Raw genomic sequence first — 25,987 nt, 5'->3', positions numbered from 1 at the left:
CAGCGTGAGCCGTCCCATAACACCGCTGGGCCGTTATTACTCAGCGTGTCCCGTCCCATAACACCGCTGGGCCGTTATTACTCTGTGTCCCCCGTCCCATAACACCGCTGGGCCATTATTACTCAGCGTGTCCCGTCCCATAACACCGCTGGGCCGTTATTACTCTGTGTGTCCCGTCCCATAACACCGCTGGGCCGTTATTACTCTGTGTCCTGTCCCATAACACCGCTGGGCCGTTATTACTCAGCGTGAGCCGTCCCATAACACCGCTGGGCCGTTATTACTCTGCATGTCCCGTCCCATAACACCGCTGGGCCGTTATTACTCTGCATGTCCCGTCCCATAACACCGCTGGGCCGTTATTACTCTGCATGTCCCGTCCCATAACACCGCTGGGCCGTTATTACTCTGTGTGCCCCGTCCCATAACACCGCTGGGCCGTTATTACTCCGCGTGTCCCGTCCCATAACCCCGCTGGGCCGTTATTACTCTGCGTGTCCCGTCCCATAACACCGCTGGGCCGTTATTACTCCGCGTGTCCTGTCCCATAACACCGCTGGGCCGTTATTACTCTGCATGTCCCGTCCCATAACACCGCTGGGACGTTATTACTCTGCGTGTCCCGTCCCATAACACCGCTGGGCCGTTATTACTCTGCGTGTCCCGTCCCATAACACCACTGGGCCGTTATTACTCAGAGTGAGCCGTCCCATAACACCACTGGGCCGTTATTACTCAGAGTGAGCCGTCCCATAACACCGCTGGGCCGTTATTACTGTTACCCTACCATAACACCGCTGGGCCGTTATTACTATGTGTTACCCTACCATAATACCGCTGGGCTGCTATTACTCTGCGTGCCGTCCCATAATACCGCTGGGCCGTTATTACTGTGTTACCCTACCATAACACCGCTGGGCCATTATTACTAAGCGTGAGCCACCCATAACACCGCTGGGCCGTTATTACTATGTGTTACCCTACCATAACACCGCTGGGCCGTTATTACTATGTGTTACCCTACCATAATACCGCTGAGCTGCTATTACTCTGCGTGCCGTCCAATACCACTGGGCTGCTATTACTCTGCGTGCCGTCCCATAATACCGCTGGGCCGTTATTACTGTGTTACCCTACCATAACACCGCTGGGCCATTATTACTAAGCGTGAGCCACCCAAAACACCGCTGGGCCGTTATTACTATGTGTTACCCTACCATAATACCGCTGGGCTGCTATTACTCTGCGTGCCGTCCCATAACACCGCTTGGCCATTATTACTCTGCGTGCCACCCCATAACACTGCTGGGCCGTTATTACTATGTGTTACCCTACCATAATACCGCTGGGCCGTTATTACTTGGCGTGTCCCGTCCCATAACACCGCTGGGCCGTTATTACTCAGCGTGTCCTGTCCCATAACACCGCTGGGCCGTTATTACTCTGCATGTCCCGTCCCATAACACCGATGGGACGTTATTACTCTGTGTGTCCCGTCCCATAACACCGCTGGGCCGTTATTACTCTGCATGTCCCGTCCCATAACACCGCTGGGACGTTATTACTCTGCGTGTTCCGTCCCATAACACCACTGGGCCGTTATTACTCAGCGTGTCCCGTCCCATAACACCACTGGGCCGTTATTACTCAGAGTGAGCCGTCCCATAACACCGCTGGGCCGTTATTACTGTTACCCTACCATAACACCGCTGGGCCGTTATTACTATGTGTTACCCTACCATAATACCGCTGGGCTGCTATTACTCTGCGTGCCGTCCCATAATACCGCTGGGCCATTATTACTGTGTTACCCTACCATAACACCACTGAGCCATTATTACTAAGCGTGAGCCACCCATAACACCGCTGGGCCGTTATTACTATGTGTTACCCTACCATAACACCGCTGGGCCGTTATTACTATGTGTTACCCTACCATAACACCGCTGGGCCGTTATTACTATGTGTTACCCTACCATAATACCGCTGGGCCGTTATTACTTGGCGTGTCCCGTCCCATAACACCTCAGGGCCGTTATTACTCAGCGTGAGCCATCCTATAACACAGCTGGGCCATTATTACTCCGCGTGTCCCGTCCCATAACACCGCTGGGCCGTTATTACTCCGTGTGTCCCGTCCCATACACCGCTGGGCCGTTATTACTCTGTGTTACCCTCCCATAACACCGCTGGGTCATTATTACTCCACGTGACCCGTCACATAACACCGCTGGGCCGTTATTACTCAGCGTGACTCTTCCCATACCGCAGCTACTACTCAGCGTGTCCCGTCCCATAACACCGCTGGGCCGTGATTACTCTGCTTGTCCCGCCGCAGAACACCGCAAACACACTGGAGACACGGACGACTTCTTCACAGTAGCTTTGTTTTTGGTAACTACGTATTATTATTATTTAAAACATGGGATTAGTTACAGGAGCCATGTAAGGAAATAACTACAAAAAAAACACACCAACTGTTAAAGAGGTAATTCACCACAACCGGTAAAAATAAACCGATTTATAAACTTCTCAGTGTAACCGGCTTCCCGGGGACTCCATTCGCCCGTCAGTAAACGTCTTCGTTACTAGCGTCTTGTTGAGTAATGTTATCGTGTATCACATCGCGTCTGGAACGCTGGATTCCACCACAAACGTTTGGCGAATGACAGCGGCGCAATTCTCTGCCAACGCAGAGCACCTCTAACCATTTACCCTGTGCTTTCAGGACTGGCAAACAGTCTGATCAACAAAAAGGCAGGAGATAAAAATGTTCATTCCTATCAACGCTGGCGTTCATTTAGTATTTGTTGTGGTTTTCCCCAGTTCTCGTTTTTACCGGTGGTCGGAGTTGTGGTCTCTTCCTCCTTGATGTGTCTGTGCCGGGAACGCGGGCGCTTTGGGAACGGATAGTTCTACTTGCCTGGGATATTGTGTCGTTGTGCGTCATAGCGCCAGAAGTTCTTTCAAGAAGTGGAGCAGGCTCCAGATCAGGAGATATTGTCCTGTCCACAGGCAATAAAGACAAGAGAGATTCCCAAGAGGAGGACCATGCTGGTCCGTAAGGCGTTTGAAGTTCATGAGAAGAAGTTGTGTGGTGCAGAGGATTAAAGACAGGGGGTGTTTGGGGAGGTGTGATGGGAGCGTTGAGGGTTTCTTGAGGGGCTCCAGTTGAGGAAATTAAGGACAACAAAGACTGAAAGACATCCCCTAGGCTACAGATCTCTGATGACAGGGATGAAATCTCAGTCTGGATGGCTCCTACCCCTTCCCTTATTTCCCGGCTTGTGGTCTGTATCTCCTCCGTTATTTCTTCTTTCATGGTTTCCAGTAAGGAGGAAACGTCGGGCTCGAGGTTAGGAAGTGGTTGAGTTAGAGGAGGGCACCATTTGTCGTCAAAGGTCTTCCACAGTGGTGGCAGGTTATTCACCAATGCAGGCTCCTCCATATTAAAACCACCCCAGAAGGGCCCATTAGTGCTGGTCTTGGCATATGCGGGATCTGGAGGATTACAAAGATACCGATTAATTTGCTTAGAAACTCACAATATGTAGGGTCTTATTATGGGGAGAAGTGGAACGAGTAGCCACATGGTTTCCATCCCTGTGTATGTTTGATGAGTACTTCTATGACAAAGTCTTCCCTCCTCCACACCATGTATAGGGTGTCCCACCCCCACACCATGTATAGGGTTCCCTCCAGCATCGATTCGGTCTGAAGTTCTCCCCCTACTGAGAGCATGTGAAAGACTTCTCGCTTTTATTTGTTATTTATCCAGAAAATGTGTTACCAGGAAGTAATACATTGAGAGTCACCGCCAGGTCCTGGCCACGGAGTTATGATGACAAATACACGGTTACATTAAATGAGCATAGGCTGTGTGTTATATTTACAGACATTTCAGGGCAGAGACAATTATTATGGGCACAGGTAACAGTTACAGACCAGATTAAAATGCGAGTCTCCGGCAGTCGGCAGTGGCACGGTAAGAGAAGGAGGTTCTCTCTCCGGCAGTCGGGAGGTGCACGGTAAGAGAAGGAGGTTCTCTCTCCGGCAGTCGCACGGTAAGAGGAGGTTCTCTCTCCGGCAGTCGGCAGTGGCACGGTAAGAGAAGGAGGTTCTCTCTCCGGCAGTCGGCAGTGGCACGGTAAGAGAAGGAGGTTCTCTCTCCGGCAGTCGGCAGTGGAACGGTAAGAGAAGGTGGTTCTCTCTCCGGCAGTCGGCATGGTAAGAGAAGGAGGTTCTCTCTCCGGCAGTGGCACGGTAAGAGAAGGAGATTCTCTCTCCGGCAGTCGCACGGTAAGAGAAGGAGGTTCTCTCTCCGGCAGTGGCACGGTAAGAGAAGGAGGTTCTCTCTCCGGCAGTCGGCAGTGGCACGGTAAGAGAAGGAGGTTCTCTCTCTGGCAGTGGCACGGTAAGAGAAGGAGGTTCTCTCTGCGGCAGTCGGGAGGTGCACAGTAAGAGGAGGTTCTCTCTCCAGCAGTCAGCAGTGGCACGGTAAGAGAAGGAGGTTCTCTCTCCGGCAGTCGGCAGTGGCACAGTAAGAGAAGGAGGTTCTCTCTCCGGCAGTCGGCAGTGGCACGGTAAGAGAAGGAGGTTCTCTCTCCGGCAGTCGGCAGTGGAACGGTAAGAGAAGGTGGTTCTCTCTCCGGCAGTCGGCACGGTAAGAGAAGGAGGTTCTCTCTCCGGCAGTGGCACGGTAAGAGAAGGAGGTTCTCTCTCCGGCAGTCGGCACGGTAAGAGAAGGTGGTTCTCTCTCCGGCAGTCGGCACGGTAAGAGAAGGAGGTTCTCTCTCCGGCAGTGGCACGGTAAGAGAAGGAGGTTCTCTCTCCGGCAGTCGGCACGGTAAGAGAAGGTGGTTCTCTCTCCGGCAGTCGGCACGGTAAGAGAAGGAGGTTCTCTCTCCGGCAGTCGGCAGTGGAACGGTAAGAGAAGGTGGTTCTCTCTCCGGCAGTCGGCACGGTAAGAGAAGGAGGTTCTCTCTCCGGCAGTGGCACGGTAAGAGAAGGAGGTTCTCTCTCCGGCAGTCGGCAGTGGCACGGTAAGAGAAGGAGGTTCTCTCTCCGGCAGTGGCACGGTAAGAGAAGGAGGTTCTCTCTGCGGCAGTCGGGAGGTGCACAGTAAGAGGGGGTTCTCTCTCCAGCAGTCAGCAGTGGCACGGTAAGAGAAGGAGGTTCTCTCTCCGGCAGTCGGCAGTGGCACAGTAAGAGAAGGAGGTTCTCTCTCCGGCAGTCAGCAGTGGCACGGTAAGAGAAGGAGGTTCTCTCTCCGGCAGTCGGCAGTGGCACAGTAAGAGAAGGAGGTTCTCTCTCCGGCAGTGGCACGGTAAGAGAAGGAGGTTCTCTCTCCGGAAGTGGAGCGGTAAGAGAAGGAGGTTCTCTCTCCGGCAGTGGCACGGTAAGAGAAGGAGGTTCTCTCTCCGGCAGTGGCACGGTAAGAGAAAGAGGTTCTCTCTCCGGCAGTCGGCAGTGGCACGGTAAGAGAATGAGGTTCTCTCTCCGGCAGTCAGCACGGTAAGAGAAGGAGGTTCTCTCTCCGGCAATCGGCAGTGGCACGGTAAGAGAAGGAGGTTCTCTCTCCGGCAGTCGGCAGTGGCACGGTAAGAGAAGGAGGTTCTCTCTCTGGCAGTCGGCAGTGGCACGGTAAGAGAGGAGGTTCTCTCTCCGGCAGTCGGCAGTGGCACGGTAAGAGAAGGAGGTTCTCTCTCCGGCAGTCGGCAGTGGCACGGTAAGAGAAGGAGGTTCTCTCTCCGGCAGTGGCACGGTAAGAGAAGGTGGTTCTCTCTCCGGCAGTGGCACGGTAAGAGGAGGTTCTCTCTCCGGCAGTCGGCAGTGTAACGGTAAGAGAAGGTGGTTCTCTCTCCGGCAGTCGCACGGTAAGAGAAGGAGGTTCTCTCTCCGGCAGTGGCACGGTAAGAGAAGGAGGTTCTCTCTCCGGCAGAGGCACGGTAAGAGAAGGAGGTTCTCTTTGCGGCAGTCAGGAGGTGCACAGTAAGAGGAGGTTCTCTCTCCAGCAGTCGGCAGTGGCACGGTAAGAGAAGGAGGTTCTCTCTCCGGCAGTCGGCAGTGGCACGGTAAGAGAAGGAGGTTCTCTCTCCGGCAGTCGGCAGTGGCACGGTAAGAGGAGGTTGTTCTCTCTCCGGCAGTCGGCAGTGGCACGGTAAGAGAAGGAGGTTCTCTCTCCAGCAGTCGGCAGTGGCACGGTAAGAGAAGGAGGTTCTCTCTCCGGCAGTGGCACGGTAAGAGAAGGAGGTTCTCTCTGCGGCAGTCAGGAGGTGCGCAGTAAGAGGAGGTTCTCTCTCCAGCAGTCGGCAGTGGCACGGTAAGAGAAGGAGGTTCTCTCTCCGGCAGTCGGCAGTGGCACGGTAAGAGAAGGAGGTTCTCTCTCCGGCAGTCGGCAGTGACACGGTAAGAGAAGGAGGTTCTCTCTCCGGCAGTCGGCAGTGACACGGAAAGAGAAGGAGGTTCTCTCTCCGGCAGTCGGCAGTGGCACGGTAAGAGAAGGAGGTTCTCTCTCCGGCAGTCGGCAGTGGCACGGTAAGAGAAGGAGGTTCTCTCTCCGGCAGTGGAGCGGTAAGAGAAGGAGGTTCTCTCTCCGGCAGTGGCACGGTAAGAAAAGGAGGTTCTCTCTCCGGCAGTCGGCAGTGGCACGGTAAGAGAAGGAGGTTCTCTCTCCGGCAGTCGGCAGTGGCACGGTAAGAGAAGGAGGTTCTCTCTCCGGCAGTCGGCAGTGGCACGGTAAGAGAAGGAGGTTCTCTCTCCGGCAGTCGGCATTGGCACGGTAAGAGAAGGAGGTTCTCTCTCCGGCAGTCGGCAGTGGCACGGTAAGAGAAGGAGGTTCTCTCTGCGGCAGTCAGGAGGTGCGCAGTAAGAGGAGGTTCTCTCTCCAGCAGTCGGCAGTGGCACGGTAAGAGAAGGAGGTTCTCTCTCCGGCAGTCGGCAGTGGCACGGTAAGAGAAGTAGGGTCTCTCTCCGGCAGTCGGCAGTCGCACGGCAAGAGGAGGTTCTCTCTCCGGCAGTCGGCAGTGGCACGGCAAGAGGAGGTTCTCTCTCCGGCAGTCGGCAGTGGCACGGTGAGAGAAGACGAAGCTTTGCGCCGTCCCGGGCGCCGGAGTCCCTGCCCCCGACACACAGACGAAGCTTCGCGCCGGAGTCCCTGCCCCCAACACACAGACGAAGCTTTGCGCCGTCCCGGGCTCCGGCGTCCCTGCCCCCGACATACAGACGAAGCTTCGCGCCGGAATCCCTGCCCCCGACACACAGACGAAGCTTCGCGCCGGAATCCCTGCCCCCGACACACAGACGAAGCTTTGCGCCGGAGTCCCTGCCCCCGACACACAGACGAAGCTTCGCGCCGGAGTCCCTGCCCCCGACACACAGACGAAGCTTCGCGCCGGAGTCCCTGCCCCCGACACACAGGCGAAGCTTCGCGCCGGAGTCCCTGCCCCCGACACACAGGCGAAGCTTTGCACCGGAGTCCCTGCCCCCGACACACAGGCGAAGCTTCGCGCCGGAGTCCCTGCCCCCGGCTCACAGGCGAAGCTTCGCGCCGGAGTCCCTGCCCCCGACACACAGACGAAGCTTCGCGCCGGAATCCCTGCCCCCGACACACAGACGAAGCTTCGCGCCGGAGTCCCTGCCCCCGACACAGACGAAGCTTCGCGCCGGAGTCCCTGCCCCCGACACACAGGCGAAGCTTCGAGCCGAAGTCCCTGCCCCCGACACACAGGCGAAGCTTCGCGCCGGAGTCCCTTCCCCCGACACACTGACGAAGCTTCGCGCCGGAGTCCCTGCCCCCGACACACAGACGAAGCTTCGCGCCGGAGTCCCTGCCCCCGACACACAGACGAAGCTTCGCGCCGGAATCCCTGCCCCCGACACACAGACGAAGCTTCGCGCCGGAGTCCCTGCCCCCGACACACAGACGAAGCTTCGCGCCGGAGTCCCTGCCCCCGACACACAGGCGAAGCTTCGAGCCGAAGTCCCTGCCCCCGACACACAGGCGAAGCTTCGCGCCGGAGTCCCTGCCCCCGACACACTGACGAAGCTTTGCGCCGGAGTCCCTGCCCCCGACACACAGACGAAGCTTCGCGCCGGAATCCCTGCCCCCGACACACAGACGAAGCTTCGCGCCGGAATCCCTGCCCCCGACACACAGACGGAGCTTCGCGCCGGAGTCCCTGCCCCCGACACACAGACGAAGCTTCGCGCCGGAATCCCTGCCCCCGACACACAGACGAAGCTTCGCGCCGGAATCCCTGCCCCCGACACACAGACGGAGCTTCGCGCCGGAGTCCCTGCCCCCGACACACAGACGAAGCTTCGCGCCGGAGTCCCTGCCCCCGACACACAGACGAAGCTTCGCGCCAGAGTCCCTGCCCCCGACACACAGACGGAGCTTTGCGCCGGAGTCCCTGCCCCCGACACACAGACGGAGCTTCGCGCCGGAGTCCCTGCCCCCGACACACAGACGAAGCTTCGCGCCGGAATCCCTGCTCCCGACACACAGACGGAGCTTCGCGCCGGAGTCCCTGCCCCCGACACACTGACGAAGCTTCGCGCCGGAATCCCTGCCCCCGACACACAGACGAAGCTTCGCGCCAGAATCCCTGCCCCCGACACACAGACGAAGCTTCGCGCCGCTCTCATCTTACCTGTGTCGGGGATTTCCCAGCTTCCTCTGATCCACGGCTCTTCCCCGTTCTGAATCCTCGATATCATTTTAGGGACACCTGTTCGGGAAATAAAACGAAAATCAGAAGCCGCCTCGGAGTTCAGGTTTCCTTCCGTGGAAACATCCCAGGACACATCCGGAGAGCCAGAGAAACCCGGGGATGGGCCCCTGGGAACGGTCAGCCAGAGAAACCTGGGGATGGGCCCCTGGGAACGGTCAGCCAGAGAAACCCGGGGATGGGCCCCTGGGAACGGACAGCCAGAGAAACCCGGGGATGGGCCGCTGGGAACGGTCAGCCAGAGAAACCCGGGGATGGGCCCCTCGGAACGGTCAGCCTGAGAAACCCGGGGATGGGCCCCTCGGAACGGTCAGCCTGAGAAACCCGGGGATGGGCCCCTGGGAACGGACAGCCAGAGAAACCCGGGGATGGGCCCCTGGAAACGGACAGCCAGAGAAACCCGGGGATGGGCCCCTGGGAACGGACAGCAAGAGAAACCCGGGGATGGGAACCTGGGAACGGTCAGCCAGAGAAACCCGGGGATGGGCCCCTGGGAACGGTCAGCCAGAGAAACCCGGGGATGGGCCGCTGGGAACGGTCAGCCAGAGAAACCCGGGGATGGGCCCCTGGGAACGGACAGCCAGAGAAACCCGGGGATGGGCCCCTGGGAACGGACAGCCAGAGAAACCCGGGGATGGGCCCCTGGGAACGGACAGCCAGAGAAACCCGGGGATGGGCCCCTGGGAACGGTCAGCCAGAGAAACCTGGGGATGGGCCGCTGGAAACGGACAGCCAGAGAAACCCGGGGATGGGCCCCTGGGAACGGTCAGCCAGAGAAACCCGGGGATGGGCCCCAGGGAACGGTCAGCCTGAGAAACCCGGGGATGGGCCCCTGGGAACGGTCAGCCTGAGAAACCCGGGGATGGGCCCCATGGAACGGTCAGCCAGAGAAACCCGGGGATGGGCCCCTGGGAACGGTCAGCCAGAGAAACCCGGGGATGGGCCCCTGGGAACGGTCAGCCTGAGAAACCCGGGGATGGGCCCCTGGGAACGGACAGCCAGAGAAACCCGGGGATGGGCCCCTGGGAACGGACAGCCAGAGAAACCCGGGGATGGGCCCCTGGGAACGGACAGCCAGAGAAACCTGGGGATGGGCCCCTGGGAACGGTCAGCCAGAGAAACCCGGGGATGGACCCCTGGGAACGGTCAGCCAGAGAAACCCGGGGATGGGCCCCTGGGAACGGACAGCCAGAGAAACCCGGGGATGGGCCCCTGGGAACGGACAGCCAGAGAAACCCGGGGATGGGCCCCTGGGAACGGACAGCCAGAGAAACCCGGGGATGGGCCACTGGGAACGGTCAGCCAGAGAAACCCGGGGATGGGCCCCTGGGAACGGTCAGCCAGAGAAACCCGGGGATGGGCCCCTGGGAACGGACAGCCAGAGAAACCCGGGGATGGGCCCCTGGGAACGGACAGCCAGAGAAACCCGGGGATGGGCCGCTGGGAACGGTAGATCGCTCTTATTTCTGTGACACAAGCGCCCATCCCCCCATTCAGAGGGCCCGATAACAAGCGCCCAACCCCCATTCAGAGGGCCCGATAACAAGCGCCCACGCCCCATTCAGAGGGCCCGATAACAAGCGCCCATCCCCCATTCAGAGGGCCCGATAACAAGCGCCCATCCCCCATTCAGAGGGCCCGATAAACAGGCGCCCACCCCCCATTCAGAGAGCCGATAAACAGGCGCCCACCCCCCATTCAGAGAGCCGATAAACAGGCGCCCACCCCCCATTCAGAGGGCCCGATAACTAGCGCCCATCCCCCATTCAGAGAGCCGATAAACAGGCGCCAACCCCCCATTCAGAGGGCCCGATAACAGGCGCCCACACCCCATTCAGAGGGCCCGATAACAAGCGCCCACCCCCCATTCAGAGGGGCCGATAAACAGGCGCCCATCCCCCATTCAGAGGGCCCGATAACAAGCGCCCATCCCCCATTCAGAGGGCCCGATAACCAGCGCCCACCCCCATTCAGAGGGCCCGATAACAAGCGCCCATCCCCCATTCAGAGGGCCCGATAACAAGCGCCCACCGCCCATTCAGAGGGCCCGATAACAAGCGCCCACCCCCCATTCAGAGGGCCCGATAAACAGGCGCCCACCCCCCATTCAGAGGGCCCGATAAACAGGCGCCCACCCCCCATTCAGAGGGCCCGATAAACAGGCGCCCATCCCCCATTCAGAGGGCCCGATATCTAGCGCCCACCCCCCATTCAGAGGGCCCGATAACAAGCACCCACCCCCCATTCAGAGGGCCCGATAACAAGCGCCCATCCCCCATTCAGAGGGCCCGATAAACAGGCGCCCACCCCCATTCAGAGAGCCCGATATCTAGCACCCACCCCCCATTCAGAGGGCCCGATAAACAGGCGCCCATCCCCCATTCAGAGGGCCCGATATCTAGCACCCACCCCCCATTCAGAGGGCCTGATAACAAGCACCCACCCCCCATTCAGAGGGACCGATAACAAGCACCCACCCCCCATTCAGAGGGCCTGATAACAAGCGCCCACCCCCCATTCAGAGGGCCCGATAACAAGCGCCCACCCCCCATTCAGAGGGCCCGATAACAAGCGCCCACCCCTCATTAAGAGGGACCGATAACAAGCGCCCACCCCCCATTAAGAGGGCCCGATAACAAGCGCCCATCCCCCATTCAGAGGGCCCGATAACAAGCGCCCACCCCCCATTCAGAGGGCCCGATAACAAGCGCCCACCCCCCATTCAGAGGGCCCGATAACAAGCGCCCATCCCCCATTCAGAGGGCCCGATAACAAGCGCCCATCCCCCATTCAGAGGGCCCGATAACAAGCGCCCATCCCCCATTCAGAGGGTCCGATAACAAGCGCCCATCCCCCATTCAGAGGGCCCGATAACAAGCGCCCATCCCCCATTCAGAGGGCCCGATAACCAGCGCCCACCCCCATTCAGAGGGCCCGATAACAAGCGCCCATCCCCCATTCAGAGGGCCCCGATAACAAGCGCCCACCCCCCATTCAGAGGGCCCGATAACAAGCGCCCACCCCCCATTCAGAGGGCCCGATAAACAGGCGCCCACCCCCCATTCAGAGGGCCCGATAAACAGGCGCCCATCCCCCATTCAGAGGGCCCGATATCTAGCGCCCACCCCCCATTCAGAGGGCCCGATAACAAGCACCCACCCCCCATTCAGAGGGCCCGATAACAAGCGCCCATCCCCCATTCAGAGGGCCCGATAAACAGGCGCCCACCCCCATTCAGAGAGCCCGATATCTAGCACCCACCCCCCATTCAGAGGGCCCGATAAACAGGCGCCCATCCCCCATTCAGAGGGCCCGATATCTAGCACCCACCCCCCACTCAGAGGGACCGATAACAAGCGCCCACCCCCCATTCAGAGGGCCCGATAACAAGCGCCCACCCCTCATTAAGAGGGACCGATAACAAGCGCCCACCCCCCATTAAGAGGGCCCGATAACAAGCGCCCATCCCCCATTCAGAGGGCCCGATAACAAGCGCCCACCCCCCATTCAGAGGGCCCGATAACAAGCGCCCACCCCCCATTCAGAGGGCCCGATAACAAGCGCCCATCCCCCATTCAGAGGGCCCGATAACAAGCGCCCATCCCCCATTCAGAGGGCCCGATAACAAGCGCCCATCCCCCATTCAGAGGGCCCGATAACAAGCGCCCATCCCCCATTCAGAGGGTCCGATAACAAGCGCCCATCCCCCATTCAGAGGGCCCGATAACAAGCGCCCATCCCCCATTCAGAGGGCCCGATAACAAGCGCCCACCCCCCATTCAGAGGGCCCGATAACAAGCGCCCATCCTCCATTCAGAGGGCCCGATAACAAGCGCCCATCCTCCATTCAGAGGGCCCGATAACAAGCGCCCATCCCCCATTCAGAGGGCCCGATAACAAGCGCCCATCCCCCATTCAGAGGGCCCGATAACAAGCGCCCATCCCCCATTCAGAGGGTCCGATAACAAGCGCCCATCCCCCATTCAGAGGGCCCGATAACAAGCGCCCATCCCCCATTCAGAGGGCCCGATAACAAGCGCCCATCCCCCATTCAGAGGGCCCGATAACAAGCGCCCATCCCCCATTCAGAGGGCCCGATAACAAGCGCCCATCCCCCATTCAGAGGGCCCGATAACAAGCGCCCATCCCCCATTCAGAGGGCCCGATAACAAGCGCCCATCCCCCATTCAGAGGGCCCGATAAACAGGCGCCCACCCCCCATTCAGAGGGCCCGATAACAAGCGCCCAACCCCCATTCAGAGAGCCGATAAACAGGCGCCCACCCCCCATTCAGAGGGTTCGATAACAAGCGCCCACCCCCCATTCAGAGGGCCCGATAACAGGCGCCCACCCCCCATTCAGAGAGCTGATAAACAGGCGCCCATCCCCCATTCAGAGGGCCCGATAACAAGCGCCCACCCCCCATTCAGAGGGCCCGATAACAAGCGCCCACCCCCCAATCAGAGGGCCCGATAACAAGCGCCCCCCCCCCATTCAGAGGGACCGATAAACAAGCGCCCACCCCCCATTCAGAGTGCCCGATAACCAGCACCCACCCCCCATTCAGAGGGACCGATAAACAGGCGCCCACCCCCCATTCAGAGGCCCCGATAAACAGGCGCCCACCCCCCATTCAGAGGGCCCGATAACAAGCGCCCACCCCCCATTCAGAGGGCCCGATAACAAGCGCCCCCCCCCATTCAGAGGGACCGATAAACAGGCGCCCACCCCCCATTCAGAGGGCCCGATATCTAGCGCCCACCCCCCATTCAGAGTGCCCGATAACAAGCACCCACCCCCCATTCAGAGGGCCCGATAACAGGCGCCCATCCCCCATTCAGAGGGCCCGATAACAAGCGCCCACCCCCCATTCAGAGGGCCCGATAACAAATGCCCACCCCCCATTCAGAGGGCCCGATAACAAGCGCTCACCCCCCATTCAGAGGGCCCGATAACAAGCGCCCACCCCCCATTCAGAGGGCCCGATAACAAGCGCCCACCCCCCAGAGGGCCCGATAACCAAGCACCCACCCCCCATTCAGAGGGGCCGATATCGAGCCCTCTGAACGGGGGATGGGCGCTTGTTATCGGCCCCTCTGAACGGGGGATGGGCGCTTGTTATCGGCCCCTCTGAATGGGGGGTGGGTGCTTGTTATCGGGCCCTCTGAATGGGGGGTGGGTGCTTGTTATCGAGCCCTCTGAACGGGGGATGGGCGCTTGTTAACAAGCACCCACCCCCCATTCAGAGGGCCCGATAACAAGCACCCACCACCCCATTCAGAGGGCCCGATAACAAGCACCTACCCCCCATTCAGAGGGCCCGATAACAAGCGCCCATCCTCCATTCAGAGGGGCCGATAAACAGGCGCCCACCCCCCATTCAGAGGGCCCGATAACAAGCGCCCAACCCCCATTCAGAGAGCCGATAAACAGGCGCCCACCCCCCATTCAGAGGGTTCGATAACAAGCGCCCACCCCCCATTCAGAGGGCCCGATAACAGGCGCCCACCCCCCATTCAGAGAGCTAATAAACAGGCGCCCATCCCCCATTGAGAGGGCCCGATAACAAGCGCCCACCCCCCATTCAGAGGGCCCGATAACAAGCGCCCATCCCCCATTCAGAGGGCCCGATAACAAGCGCCCACCCCCCATTCAGAGGGCCCGATAACAAGCGCCCACCCCCCATTCAGAGGGCCCGATAAACAGGCGCCCACCCCCCATTCAGAGGGCCCGATAAACAGGCGCCCATCCCCCATTCAGAGGGCCCGATATCTAGCGCCCACCCCCCATTCAGAGGGCCCGATAACAAGCACCCACCCCCCATTCAGAGGGCCCGATAACAAGCGCCCATCCCCCATTCAGAGGGCCCGATAAACAGGCGCCCACCCCCATTCAGAGAGTCCGATATCTAGCACCCACCCCCCATTCAGAGGGCCCGATAAACAGGCGACCATCCCCCATTCAGAGGGCCCGATATCTAGCACCCACCCCCCACTCAGAGGGACCGATAACAAGCGCCCACCCCCCATTCAGAGGGCCCGATAACAAGCGCCCACCCCTCATTAAGAGGGACCGATAACAAGCGCCCACCCCCCATTAAGAGGGCCCGATAACAAGCGCCCATCCCCCATTCAGAGGGCCCGATAACAAGCGCCCACCCCCCATTCAGAGGGCCCGATAACAAGCGCCCACCCCCCATTCAGAGGGCCCGATAACAAGCGCCCATCCCCCATTCAGAGGGCCCGATAACAAGCGCCCATCCCCCATTCAGAGGGCCCGATAACAAGCGCCCATCCCCCATTCAGAGGGCCCGATAACAAGCGCCCATCCCCCATTCAGAGGGTCCGATAACAAGCGCCCATCCCCCATTCAGAGGGCCCGATAACAAGCGCCCATCCCCCATTCAAAGGGCCCGATAACAAGCGCCCACCCCCCATTCAGAGGGCCCGATAACAAGCGCCCATCCTCCATTCAGAGGGCCCGATAACAAGCGCCCATCCCCCATTCAGAGGGTCCGATAACAAGCGCCCATCCCCCATTCAGAGGGCCCGATAACAAGCGCCCATCCCCCATTCAGAGGGTCCGATAACAAGCGCCCATCCCCCATTCAGAGGGCCCGATAACAAGCGCCCATCCCCCATTCAGAGGGCCCGATAACAAGCGCCCATCCCCCATTCAGAGGGCCCGATAACAAGCGCCCATCCCCCATTCAGAGGGCCCGATAACAAGCGCCCATCCCCCATTCAGAGGGCCCGATAACAAGCGCCCATCCCCCATTCAGAGGGCCCGATAAACAGGCGCCCACCCCCCATTCAGAGGGCCCGATAACAAGCGCCCAACCCCCATTCAGAGAGCCGATAAACAGGCGCCCACCCCCCATTCAGAGGGTTCGATAACAAGCGCCCACCCCCCATTCAGAGGGCCCGATAACAGGCGCCCACCCCCCATTCAGAGAGCTGATAAACAGGCGCCCATCCCCCATTCAGAGGGCCCGATAACAAGCGCCCACCCCCCATTCAGAGGGCCCGATAACAAGCGCCCACCCCCCAATCAGAGGGCCCGATAACAAGCGCCCCCCCCCCATTCAGAGGGACCGATAAACAAGCGCCCACCCCCCATTCAGAGTGCCCGGTAACCAGCACCCACCCCCCATTCAGAGGGACCGATAAACAGGCGCCCACCCCCCATTCAGAGGCCCAGATAAACAGGCGCCCACCCCCCATTCAGAGGGCCCGATAACAAGCGCCCACCCCCCATTCAGAGGGCCCGATAACAAGCGCCCCCCCCCCATTCAGAGGGACCGATAAACAGGCGCCCACCCCCCATTCAGAGGGCCCGATATCTAGCGCCCACCCCCCATTCAGAGTGCCCGATAACAAGCACCCACCCCCCATTCAGAGGGCCCGATAACAGGCGCCCATCCCCCATTCAGAGGGCCCGATAACAAGCGCCCACCCCCCATTCAGAGGGCCCGATAACAAATGCCCACCCCCCATTCAGAGGGCCCGATAACAAGCGCTCACCCCCCATTCAGAGGGCCCGATAACAAGCGCCCACCCCCCATTCAGAGGGCCCGATAACAAGCGCCCACCCCCCAGAGGGCCCGATAACCAAGCACCCACCCCCCATTCAGAGGGGCCGATATCGAGCCCTCTGAACGGGGGATGGGCGCTTGTTATCGGCCCCTCTGAACGGGGGATGGGCGCTTGTTATCGGCCCCTCTGAATGGGGGGTGGGTGCTTGTTATCGGGCCCTCTGAATGGGGGGTGGGTGCTTGTTATCGAGCCCTCTGAACGGGGGATGGGCGCTTGTTAACAAGCACCCACCCCCCATTCAGAGGGCCCGATAACAAGCACCCACCACCCCATTCAGAGGGCCCGATAACAAGCACCTACCCCCCATTCAGAGGGCCCGATAACAAGCGCCCATCCTCCATTCAGAGGGGCCGATAAACAGGCGCCCACCCCCCATTCAGAGGGCCCGATAACAAGCGCCCAACCCCCATTCAGAGAGCCGATAAACAGGCGCCCACCCCCCATTCAGAGGGTTCGATAACAAGCGCCCACCCCCCATTCAGAGGGCCCGATAACAGGCGCCCACCCCCCATTCAGAGAGCTAATAAACAGGCGCCCATCCCCCATTGAGAGGGCCCGATAACAAGCGCCCACCCCCCATTCAGAGGGCCCGATAACAAGCGCCCATCCCCCATTCAGAGGGCCCGATAACAAGCGCCCACCCCCCATTCAGAGGGCCCGATAACAAGCGCCCACCCCCCATTCAGAGGGCCCGATAAACAGGCGCCCACCCCCCATTCAGAGGGCCCGATAAACAGGCGCCCATCCCCCATTCAGAGGGCCCGATATCTAGCGCCCACCCCCCATTCAGAGGGCCCGATAACAAGCACCCACCCCCCATTCAGAGGGCCCGATAACAAGCGCCCATCCCCCATTCAGAGGGCCCGATAAACAGGCGCCCACCCCCATTCAGAGAGTCCGATATCTAGCACCCACCCCCCATTCAGAGGGCCCGATAAACAGGCGCCCATCCCCCATTCAGAGGGCCCGATAACAAGCACCCACCACCCCATTCAGAGGGCCCGATAACAAGCACCTACCCCCCATTCAGAGGGCCCGATAACAAGCGCCCATCCTCCATTCAGAGGGGCCGATAAACAGGCGCCCACCCCCCATTCAGAGGGCCCGATAACAAGCGCCCAACCCCCATTCAGAGAGCCGATAAACAGGCGCCCACCCCCCATTCAGAGGGTTCGATAACAAGCGCCCACCCCCCATTCAGAGGGCCCGATAACAGGCGCCCACCCCCCATTCAGAGAGCTAATAAACAGGCGCCCATCCCCCATTGAGAGGGCCCGATAACAAGCGCCCACCCCCCATTCAGAGGGCCCGATAACAAGCGCCCATCCCCCATTCAGAGGGCCCGATAACAAGCGCCCACCCCCCATTCAGAGGGCCCGATAACAAGCGCCCACCCCCCATTCAGAGGGCCCGATAAACAGGCGCCCACCCCCCATTCAGAGGGCCCGATAAACAGGCGCCCATCCCCCATTCAGAGGGCCCGATATCTAGCGCCCACCCCCCATTCAGAGGGCCCGATAACAAGCACCCACCCCCCATTCAGAGGGCCCGATAACAAGCGCCCATCCCCCATTCAGAGGGCCCGATAAACAGGCGCCCACCCCCATTCAGAGAGTCCGATATCTAGCACCCACCCCCCATTCAGAGGGCCCGATAAACAGGCGCCCATCCCCCATTCAGAGGGCCCGATATCTAGCACCCACCCCCCACTCAGAGGGACCGATAACAAGCGCCCACCCCCCATTCAGAGGGCCCGATAACAAGCGCCCACCCCTCATTAAGAGGGACCGATAACAAGCGCCCACCCCCCATTAAGAGGGCCCGATAACAAGCGCCCATCCCCCATTCAGAGGGCCCGATAACAAGCGCCCACCCCCCATTCAGAGGGCCCGATAACAAGCGCCCACCCCCCATTCAGAGGGCCCGATAACAAGCGCCCATCCCCCATTCAGAGGGCCCGATAACAAGCGCCCATCCCCCATTCAGAGGGCCCGATAACAAGCGCCCATCCCCCATTCAGAGGGCCCGATAACAAGCGCCCATCCCCCATTCAGAGGGTCCGATAACAAGCGCCCATCCCCCATTCAGAGGGCCCGATAACAAGCGCCCATCCCCCATTCAAAGGGCCCGATAACAAGCGCCCACCCCCCATTCAGAGGGCCCGATAACAAGCGCCCATCCTCCATTCAGAGGGCCCGATAACAAGCGCCCATCCCCCATTCAGAGGGTCCGATAACAAGCGCCCATCCCCCATTCAGAGGGCCCGATAACAAGCGCCCATCCCCCATTCAGAGGGTCCGATAACAAGCGCCCATCCCCCATTCAGAGGGCCCGATAACAAGCGCCCATCCCCCATTCAGAGGGCCCGATAACAAGCGCCCATCCCCCATTCAGAGGGCCCGATAACAAGCGCCCATCCCCCATTCAGAGGGCCCGATAACAAGCGCCCATCCCCCATTCAGAGGGCCCGATAACAAGCGCCCATCCCCCATTCAGAGGGCCCGATAAACAGGCGCCCACCCCCCATTCAGAGGGCCCGATAACAAGCGCCCAACCCCCATTCAGAGAGCCGATAAACAGGCGCCCACCCCCCATTCAGAGGGTTCGATAACAAGCGCCCACCCCCCATTCAGAGGGCCCGATAACAGGCGCCCACCCCCCATTCAGAGAGCTGATAAACAGGCGCCCATCCCCCATTCAGAGGGCCCGATAACAAGCGCCCACCCCCCATTCAGAGGGCCCGATAACAAGCGCCCACCCCCCAATCAGAGGGCCCGATAACAAGCGCCCCCCCCCATTCAGAGGGACCGATAAACAAGCGCCCACCCCCCATTCAGAGTGCCCGATAACCAGCACCCACCCCCCATTCAGAGGGACCGATAAACAGGCGCCCACCCCCCATTCAGAGGCCCCGATAAACAGGCGCCCACCCCCCATTCAGAGGGCCCGATAACAAGCGCCCACCCCCCATTCAGAGGGCCCGATAACAAGCGCCCCCCCCCCATTCAGAGGGACCGATAAACAGGCGCCCACCCCCCATTCAGAGGGCCCGATATCTAGCGCCCACCCCCCATTCAGAGTGCCCGATAACAAGCACCCACCCCCCATTCAGAGGGCCCGATAACAGGCGCCCATCCCCCATTCAGAGGGCCCGATAACAAGCGCCCACCCCCCATTCAGAGGGCCCGATAACAAATGCCCACCCCCCATTCAGAGGGCCCGATAACAAGCGCTCACCCCCCATTCAGAGGGCCCGATAACAAGCGCCCACCCCCCATTCAGAGGGCCCGATAACAAGCGCCCACCCCCCAGAGGGCCCGATAACCAAGCACCCACCCCCCATTCAGAGGGGCCGATATCGAGCCCTCTGAACGGGGGATGGGCGCTTGTTATCGGCCCCTCTGAACGGGGGATGGGCGCTTGTTATCGGCCCCTCTGAATGGGGGGTGGGTGCTTGTTATCGGGCCCTCTGAATGGGGGGTGGGTGCTTGTTATCGAGCCCTCTGAACGGGGGATGGGCGCTTGTTAACAAGCACCCACCCCCCATTCAGAGGGCCCGATAACAAGCACCTACCCCCCATTCAGAGGGCCCGATAACAAGCGCCCATCCTCCATTCAGAGGGGCCGATAAACAGGCGCCCACCCCCCATTCAGAGGGCCCGATAACAAGCGCCCAACCCCCATTCAGAGAGCCGATAAACAGGCGCCCACCCCCCATTCAGAGGGTTCGATAACAAGCGCCCACCCCCCATTCAGAGGGCCCGATAACAGGCGCCCACCCCCCATTCAGAGAGCTAATAAACAGGCGCCCATCCCCCATTGAGAGGGCCCGATAACAAGCGCCCACCCCCCATTCAGAGGGCCCGATAACAAGCGCCCACCCCCCATTCAGAGGGCCCGATAACAAGCGCCCAACCCCCATTCAGAGGGCCCGATAAACAAGCGCCCACCCCCCATTCAGAGGGGCCGATAAACAGGCGCCCACCCCCCATTCAGAGGGCCCCATAAACAGGCGCCCACCCCCCCATTCAGAGGGCCCGATAAACCAATCATTCTTCTTCCTTTCCAAGGAAACGGAACCAGCCAGATGTTGGTTTAACACATTACATTTGGTGGAGTCGGACAAGTGCACATTCGAGGTTTCTGGTGCGGTTGTTTTTGTGCAAACTAACATGAATTCCCCCTTTAATATAACACCTGCAGATAGAGAGCCCGGCGGCGGACACACCTTTAAAAACGGGAACGCGCCACACAGGAGGGGGGAGAAGAAGATGAATTCCCTGTAATATAACACCTGCAGATAGAGAGCCCGGCGACGGACACACCTTTAGGAATGGGAACGCGCCACACAGGACTGGGGATAAGAAGATGAATTCCCCCTTTAATATAACACCTGCAGACAGCGAGCCCGGCGACGGACACACCTTTAGGAATGGGAACGCGCCACACAGGAGTGGGGATAAGAAGATGAATTCCCTTTAATATAACACCTGCAGATAGAGAGCCCGGCGACGGACACACCTTTAGGAACGGGAACGCGCCACACAGGAGGGGGGAGAAGAAGATGAATTCCCTTTAATATAACACCTGCAGATAGAGAGCCCGGCGACGGACACACCTTTAGGAACGGGAACGCGCCACACAGGCGTGGGGATAAGAAGATGAATTCCCCTGTAATATAACACCTGCAGACAGAGAGCCCGGCGATGGACACACCTTTAGGAACGGGAACGCGCCACACAGGCGTGGGGATAAGAAGATGAATTCCCTGTAATATAACACCTGCAGACAGAGAGCCCGGCGACGGACACACCTTTAGGAACGGGAACGCGCCACACAGGCGTGGGGATAAGAAGATGAATTCCCTTTAATATAACACCTGCAGATAGAGAGCCCGGCGACGGACACACCTTTAGGAACGGGAACGCGCCACACAGGCGTGGGGAGAAGAAGATGAAATCCCTTTAATATAACACCTGCAGACAGAGAGCCCGGCGACAGACACACCTTTAGGAACGGGAACGCGCCACACAGGAGGGGGGAGAAGAAGATGAATTCCCTTTAATATAACACCTGCAGATAGAGAGCCCGGCGACGGACACACCTTTAGGAACGGGAACGCACCACACAGGCGTGGGGATAAGAAGATGAATTCCCATTAATATAACACCTGTAGATAGAGAGCCCGGCGACGAACACACCTTTAGGAACGGGAACGCGCCACACAGGCGTGGGGATAAGAAGATGAATTCCCTTTAATATAACACCTGCAGATAGTGTGCCCAGCGACGGACACACCTTTAGGAACGGGAACGCGCCACACAGGCGTGGGGATAAGAAGATGAATTCCCTGTAATATAACACCTGCAGACAGAGAGCCCGGCGACGGACACACCTTTAGGAACGGGAACACGCCACACAGGCGTGGGGATAAGAAGATGAATTCCCTTTAATATAACACCTGCAGATAGAGAGTCCGGCGACGGACACACCTTTAGGAACGGGAACGCGCCACACAGGCGTGGGGAGAAGAAGATGAAATCCCTTTAATATAACACCTGCAGACAGAGAACCCGGCGACGGACACACCTTTAGGAACGGGAACGCGCCACACAGGAGGGGGGATAAGAAGATGAATTCCCCTGTAATATAACACCTGCAGATAGAGAGCCCGGCGACGGACACACCTTTAGGAACGGGAACGCACCACACAGGCGTGGGGATAAGAAGATGAATTCCCTTTAATATAACACCTGCAGATAGAGAGCCCGGCGACGGACACACCTTTAGGAACGGGAACGCACCACACAGGCGTGGGGATAAGAAGATGAATTCCCATTAATATAACACCTGCAGATAGAGAGCCCGGCGACGGACACACCTTTAGGAACGGGAACGCGCCACACAGGCGTGGGGATAAGAAGATGAATTCCCTTTAATATAACACCTGCAGATAGTGTGCCCAGCGACGGACACACCTTTAGGAACGGGAACGCGCCGCACAGGAGGGGGGATAAGAAGATGAATTCCCTGTAATATAACACCTGCAGATAGAGAGCCCGGCGACGGACACACCTTTAGGAACGGGAACGCGCCACACAGGAAGGGGGAGAAGAAGATGAATTCCCTTTAATATAACACCCGCAGACAGCGTGCCCAGCGACGGACACACCTTTAGGAACGGGAACGCGCCACACAGGAGGGGGGATAAGAAGATGAATTCCCCTGTAATATAACACCTGCAGATAGAGAGCCCGGCGACGGACACACCTTTAGGAACGGGAACGCGCCACACAGGCGTGGGGATAAGAAGATGAATTCCCTTTAATATAACACCTGCAGATAGAGAGCCCGGCGACGGACACACCTTTAGGAACGGGAACGCGTCACACAGGCGTGGGGATAAGAAAATGAATTCCCTTTAATATAACACCTGCAGATAGAGAGCCCGGCGACGGACACACCTTTAGGAACGGGAACGCGCCACACAGGAGGGGGGATAAGAAGATGAATTCCCCTGTAATATAACACCTGCAGACAGCGAGCCCGGCGACGGACACACCTTTAGGAACGGGAACGCGTCACACAGGCGTGGGGATAAGAAAATGAATTCCCTTTAATATAACACCTGCAGATAGAGAGCCCGGCGACGGACACACCTTTAGGAACGGGAACGCGCCACACAGGCGTGGGGATAAGAAGATGAATTCCCCTGTAATATAACACCTGCAGATAGAGAGCCCGGCGGCGGACACACCTTTAGGAACGGGAACGCGCCACACAGGAGGGGGGAGAAGAAGATGAATTCCCTGTAATATAACACCTGCAGACAGAGCGCCCGGCGACGGACACACCTTTAGGAACGGGAACGCGCCACACAGGCGTGGGGAGAAGATGAATTCCCTTTAATATAACACCTGCAGATAGAGAGCCCGGCGACGGACACACCTTTAGGAACTGGAACGCGCCACACAGGAGGGGGGATAAGAAGATGAATTCCCTTTAATATAACACCCGCAGACGGAGAGCCCAGCGACGGACATACCTTTAGGAACGGGAACGCGCCACACAGGCGTGGGGATAAGAAAATTAATTCCCTTTAATATAACACCTGCAGACAGCGAGCCCGGCGACGGACACACCTTTAGGAACGGGAACGCGCCACACAGGCGTGGGGATAAGAAGATGAATTCCCTTTAATATAACACCTGCAGATAGAGAGCCCGGCGGCGGACACACCTTTAGGAACGGGAACGCGCCACACAGGCGTGGGGAGAAGAAGATGAATTCCCTTTAATATAACACCCGCAGACAGAGAGCCCAGCAACGGACACACCTTTAGGAACGGGAACGCGCCACACAGGCGTGGGGATAAGAAGATGAATTCCCTTTAATATAACACCTGCAGACAGAGCGCCCGGCAACGGACACACCTTTAGGAACGGGAACGCGCCACACAGGAGTGGGGATAAGAAGATGAATTCCCTTTAATATAACACCTGCAGATAGAGAGCCCGGCGACGGACACACCTTTAGGAACGGGAACGCGCCACACAGGCGTGGGGATAAGAAGATGAATTCCCTTTAATATAACACCTGCAGATAGAGAGCCCGGCGACGGACACACCTTTAGGAACGGGAACGCGCCACACAGGCGTGGGGATAAGAAGATGAATTCCCTTTAATATAACACCTGCAGAGAGAGAGCCCGGCGACGGACACACCTTTAGGAACGGGAACGCGCCACACAGGCGTGGGGATAAGAAGATGAATTCCCTTTAATATAACACCTGCAGATAGAGAGCCCGGCGACGGACACACCTTTAGGAACGGGAACGCGCCACACAGGCGTGGGGATAAGAAGATGAATTCCCCCTGAAATATAACACCTGCAGACAGCGAGCCCGGCGACGGACACACCTTTAGGAACGGGAACGCGCCACACAGGAGGGGGGAGAAGAAGATGAATTCCCTGTAATATAACACCTGCAGATAGAGAGCCCGGTGACGGAGACACCTTTAGGAACGGGAACGCGCCACACAGGCGTGGGGATAAGAAGATGAATTCCCCTTTAATATAACACCTGCAGATAGAGCCCGGCAACGGACACACCTTTAGGAACGGGAACGCGCCACACAGGAGTGGGGAGAAGAAGATGAATTCCCCTTTAATATAACATCTGCAGATAGAGAGCCCGGCGACGGATACACCTTTAGGAACGGGAACGCGCCACACAGGAGGGTGGAGAAGATGAATTCCCTTTAATATAACACCTGCAGATAGAGAGCCCGGCGACGGACACACCTTTAGGAACGGGAACGCGCCACACAGGCGTGGGGATAAGAAGATTAATTCCCTGTAATATAACACCTGCAGATAGCGAGCCCGGCGACTGACACACCTTTAGGAACGGGAACGCGCCACACAGGAGGGGGGATAAGAAGATGAATTCCCTTTAATATAACACCTGCAGATAGCGAGCCCGGCGACTGACACACCTTTAGGAACGGGAACGTGCCACACAGCAGCCCATCTCCAAGTGGCCCATTATAAGTGGCATGTCTACTGAACAACTGAAGTTTAAAAGGAAGGAACTCTTACCCTAATGGATCTTATCCTTCTTCTCTCCTCAGGTAAAATCCATCTCTAAATCCTCATTGAAGCCTCTGCTGTGTGTATTATATAGTATATGCAAGTGATCCAATGCTAGGTAAAATCCATCTCTAAATCCTCATTGAAGCCTCTGCTGTGTGTATATAGTATATGCAAGTGATCCAATGCTAGGTAAAATCCATCTCTAAATCCTCATTGAAGCCTCTGCTGTGTGTATTATATAGTATATGCAAGTGATCCAATGCTAGGTAAAATCCATCTCTAAATCCTCATTGAAGCCTCTGCTGTGTGTATTATATAGTATATGCAAGTGATCCAATGCTAGGTAAAATCCATCTCTAAATCCTCATTGAAGCCTCTGCTGTGTGTATTATATAGTATATGCAAGTGATCCAATGCTAGGTAAAATCCATCTCTAAATCCTCATTGAAGCCTCTGCTGTGTGTATTATATAGTATATGCAAGTGATCCAATGCTAGGTAAAATCCATCTCTAAATCCTCATTGAAGCCTCTGCTGTGTGTATTATATAGTATATGCAAGTGATCCAATGCTAGGTAAAATCCATCTCTAAATCCTCATTGAAGCCTCTGCTGTGTGTATTATATAGTATATGCAAGTGATCCAATGCTAGGTAAAATCCATCTCTAAATCCTCATTGAAGCCTCTGCTGTGTGTATTATATAGTATATGCAAGTGATCCAATGCTAGGTAAAATCCATCTCTAAATCCTCATTGAAGCCTCTGCTGTGTGTATTATATAGTATATGCAAGTGATCCAATGCTAGGTAAAATCCATCTCTAAATCCTCATTGAAGCCTCTGCTGTGTGTATTATATAGTATATGCAAGTGATCCAATGCTAGGTAAAATCCATCTCTAAATCCTCATTGAAGCCTCTGCTGTGTGTATTATATAGTATATGCAAGTGATCCAATGCTAGGTAAAATCCATCTCTAAATCCTCATTGAAGCCTCTGCTGTGTGTATTATATAGTATATGCAAGTGATCCAATGCTAGGTAAAATCCATCTCTAAATCCTCATTGA

General features: G+C 58.0%; 1 protein-coding gene across 2 annotated transcripts in view; it reads right to left on the bottom strand.

The window, feature by feature from the left end:
• Positions 1-2,367: 2,367 nt before the first annotated feature.
• The window catches only part of LOC142484873 (uncharacterized), a 55,036-nt gene continuing 31,416 nt past the window's right edge, over positions 2,368-25,987 (bottom strand). For both annotated transcript variants that reach the window (XM_075584103.1, XM_075584104.1), the window contains exons 4-5: positions 8,655-8,732; positions 2,368-3,501 (exon numbers count right to left, since the gene is read on the bottom strand). In XM_075584103.1, coding sequence (XP_075440218.1) covers positions 2,801-3,501; positions 8,655-8,732 — 779 coding nt within the window. In that variant the 3' untranslated portion in view covers positions 2,368-2,800. The remainder of the gene's footprint in view (positions 3,502-8,654; positions 8,733-25,987) is intronic.

The sequence above is a fragment of the Ascaphus truei genome, unplaced genomic scaffold, assembly GCF_040206685.1.
Source record: "Ascaphus truei isolate aAscTru1 unplaced genomic scaffold, aAscTru1.hap1 HAP1_SCAFFOLD_449, whole genome shotgun sequence".
Lineage (NCBI taxonomy): Eukaryota > Metazoa > Chordata > Amphibia > Anura > Ascaphidae > Ascaphus > Ascaphus truei.
Note: the sequence above shows the minus strand (reverse complement) of the source record. Positions and strands in the feature narration are given on the sequence as shown.